The 2,500-nt window shown below is 43.9% G+C and overlaps 1 protein-coding gene across 1 annotated transcript in view; it reads left to right on the top strand.

Annotated features, from left to right (window-relative positions):
- The window catches only part of LOC117758757, a 2,261-nt gene extending 458 nt beyond the window's left edge, over positions 1-1,803 (top strand). The window contains exons 2-4 of the mRNA XM_034580707.1: positions 601-876; positions 967-1,082; positions 1,190-1,803. Of these exons, the coding sequence (XP_034436598.1) occupies positions 601-876; positions 967-1,082; positions 1,190-1,624 (827 nt within the window). The 3' untranslated portion in view covers positions 1,625-1,803. The remainder of the gene's footprint in view (positions 1-600; positions 877-966; positions 1,083-1,189) is intronic.
- The last annotated feature ends 697 nt before the right edge of the window (positions 1,804-2,500 follow it).

Genomic DNA, 2,500 nt, shown 5'->3' with positions numbered 1-2,500 from the left:
TCCATAGAAACACTTTCACTCGTTTGAACCAATCCCCTGATGGGAAGATCAAAACAATGTGTCCGTGTGTCAAAACCTTCCGGCGGGCCCGCGGCCCCGGCTCATTGGTTCCTACAGGTTCAGTGTATATAAGTATATGTAGACATGTGAGCACTCAACATATAATAATAATATATTTTATTTATATGTCACCAACAAGGCAGAGATAAAAACAATGTATTATAAAGTTCCTGAAGAGGGAGTGGCTGAAGGCTCTGGATGCCATGGTGGGCCAGCGGGCAGGTGGTACCGTGATGTGGTCGATGTGCAGGAGTTGGTATAGAGGAGTGAGATTATGGAAAAGTACTTGGGTGACATATAAGTACACAGATAGTTTGCGGTATGAATTCTGAGTGGTACAAACAGATTGAAGTGTGCGAAGGTACCTGATGGATTCACCTGTTTCTGTCGACCTGTAGAGACGGTGGAGACATCTGTGAATGTATATGAATCTTTTTTTATTGTTCACACCCAAATGTTTACTCTGTGTTTGAAGAAGAATACTGTCTGTTGTCGTGTGTTTTATTGTGAAAGTGTCAGTTTACTTCCTGTGGTCTTCAGAGTCTGAATGCAGAAGGAAGTGGAAGACGCTGAGAGACCAACATCGGAGGGAGCGGCAGCGAGAGAAGGAAAGACGAGAGAGCGGCATCGGGCTCTTCAACTACCGGCCGTGGAGATACTCGTCCATTCTGTCGTTTTTAAACCCGTTCATCGACGCCAGGGCCGCAGGCACCAACGGCTGGGCCCTGGACCCACAGCCCTCTCACCTCCACGCCGTCGACATGGTGGGCTGCATCGCCACCACGGAGACGCGGAGCGACGATGATGAGACCTACGGTTCGTGGACCAGGATCCACAGACGTTTATTCACATAGAAAGACACATTATATGACACGGTGTTCATTGATCGTTGTTTCTGTTTCTCAGGCTTCGCTGTCGCAGATGCAACGTCATCGTCATCGTCCTTCTCAGAGTGCGTCCAGAGGAAGCGACCGTCACCCGCCAACGGAGACGCCGTCAGACTGAAACAAGCAAAGATTGAGGTGACGCAGACGACAGAGCACAAAACACAACCAGTCCAACACGTTGACATGAAGGAACTGTTTGAGATCATGATGCATCCTGAGCTTCTTCACACTCTCCCTCACAGCCCTCGGATCAGCCGGCGCCCCCTGCAGTCCTGCAGCCCGACCTGCAGCCTCTCCTGCACCGCCAGGCTCACGGCAGCCCGTCCACGTCGAGGCTGAACCACCAGATACCAGCGGAGCAGGACGTCGTGGCGAGGGAGATGTTAGATCACAGTGACGACGACGACGAGGAGTTCAGCATGTCCCCGAGACCGACCCGAGCCCGGGGGAGGAGCGGCGGCTACGGCGACGGCCTCCTGGTGGAGTACCTGAGGAGGATGGAGGGCAGGGAGGTGCCGAGGAACCTGGACGTGGACCAGAGAGACGACGTCACCTTCTTCCTGCTCAGCTTGGCTCCGGCCATGAGGAGACTCTCTGCAGAAAAGCAGTCGTTGGTCAGAACCAAGTTTCAGCAGCTTCTTCACGAGGCCGAGTTCGGAACCACGGATTTCCAGTGATTCCCAAAATTATTTATACCTGAACATTTGTACAAATACTGCATGGACGACATTCAAGAGGACTAAGATAATATTTTATTCACCGACAGAGACGTTTTCTTTCTTACTTTTATAATAATGTAGATAAACTTTATTAAGTTTCTGCTGCTGTTTGTAATAAAATCCTCTTGTAACTGTGAGGTGTGATTTTATTTGATGAATTATATATAAAAGTGAACAAAAAATATGTTTTTACATCTGAGGCAGCGGGAACATTAATATGGAGATTAAAACATGAAATGATCTTTATTTAATGTGTTTAATTCACTATAGCGCCACCTGGAGGTCAGTCCAACATTACTACATCATTATGTCCTTTTTCTCTAATTATAAAAACTATATATGTTTTTTATAAAAAATATGAAAATAGATTAAATTATAAAATAAAAAGGTTTCTTGTACAATTGGCTGGATGAGTTAGAGGTTTTTAGACGTCTACACTAAAACTGCTGAAAACATTTTCACTGTTGTGATGAACAAACATTCAGAAAATGACCTCGTCTGCTCAGAGCTGAGAACCAATCAGATATGTTCATACTGAACATTAATTCAGTCTTTTTATGTGAACTCTGCAGCAGCAACAATGATAATTATAAATATATTTATAACATACAAAAATACAAACGGGTAAAATCAATCAATGTCAGATTTATTGTTTGTTTGTTACATTTCAACAAACATTTAAATGCAAATAAAATAATTGAACCTCTTATTTTACAGATTCAGATCAATTATATATTTTATTTTATTCTATTTTTAGATCTGCTGACATTTAAGAGCAACAGAAATATTCTTATTTTCATGTTTGTCAGTAAATGTGAAGTAATTTGATGTGAA

Source organism: Hippoglossus hippoglossus, chromosome 24, assembly GCF_009819705.1.
Source record: "Hippoglossus hippoglossus isolate fHipHip1 chromosome 24, fHipHip1.pri, whole genome shotgun sequence".
In the NCBI taxonomy this organism is placed as follows: domain Eukaryota; kingdom Metazoa; phylum Chordata; class Actinopteri; order Pleuronectiformes; family Pleuronectidae; genus Hippoglossus; species Hippoglossus hippoglossus.
The sequence above is the reverse complement of the archived record's forward strand: the minus strand, read 5'-3'. Positions and strand labels throughout refer to the sequence as shown.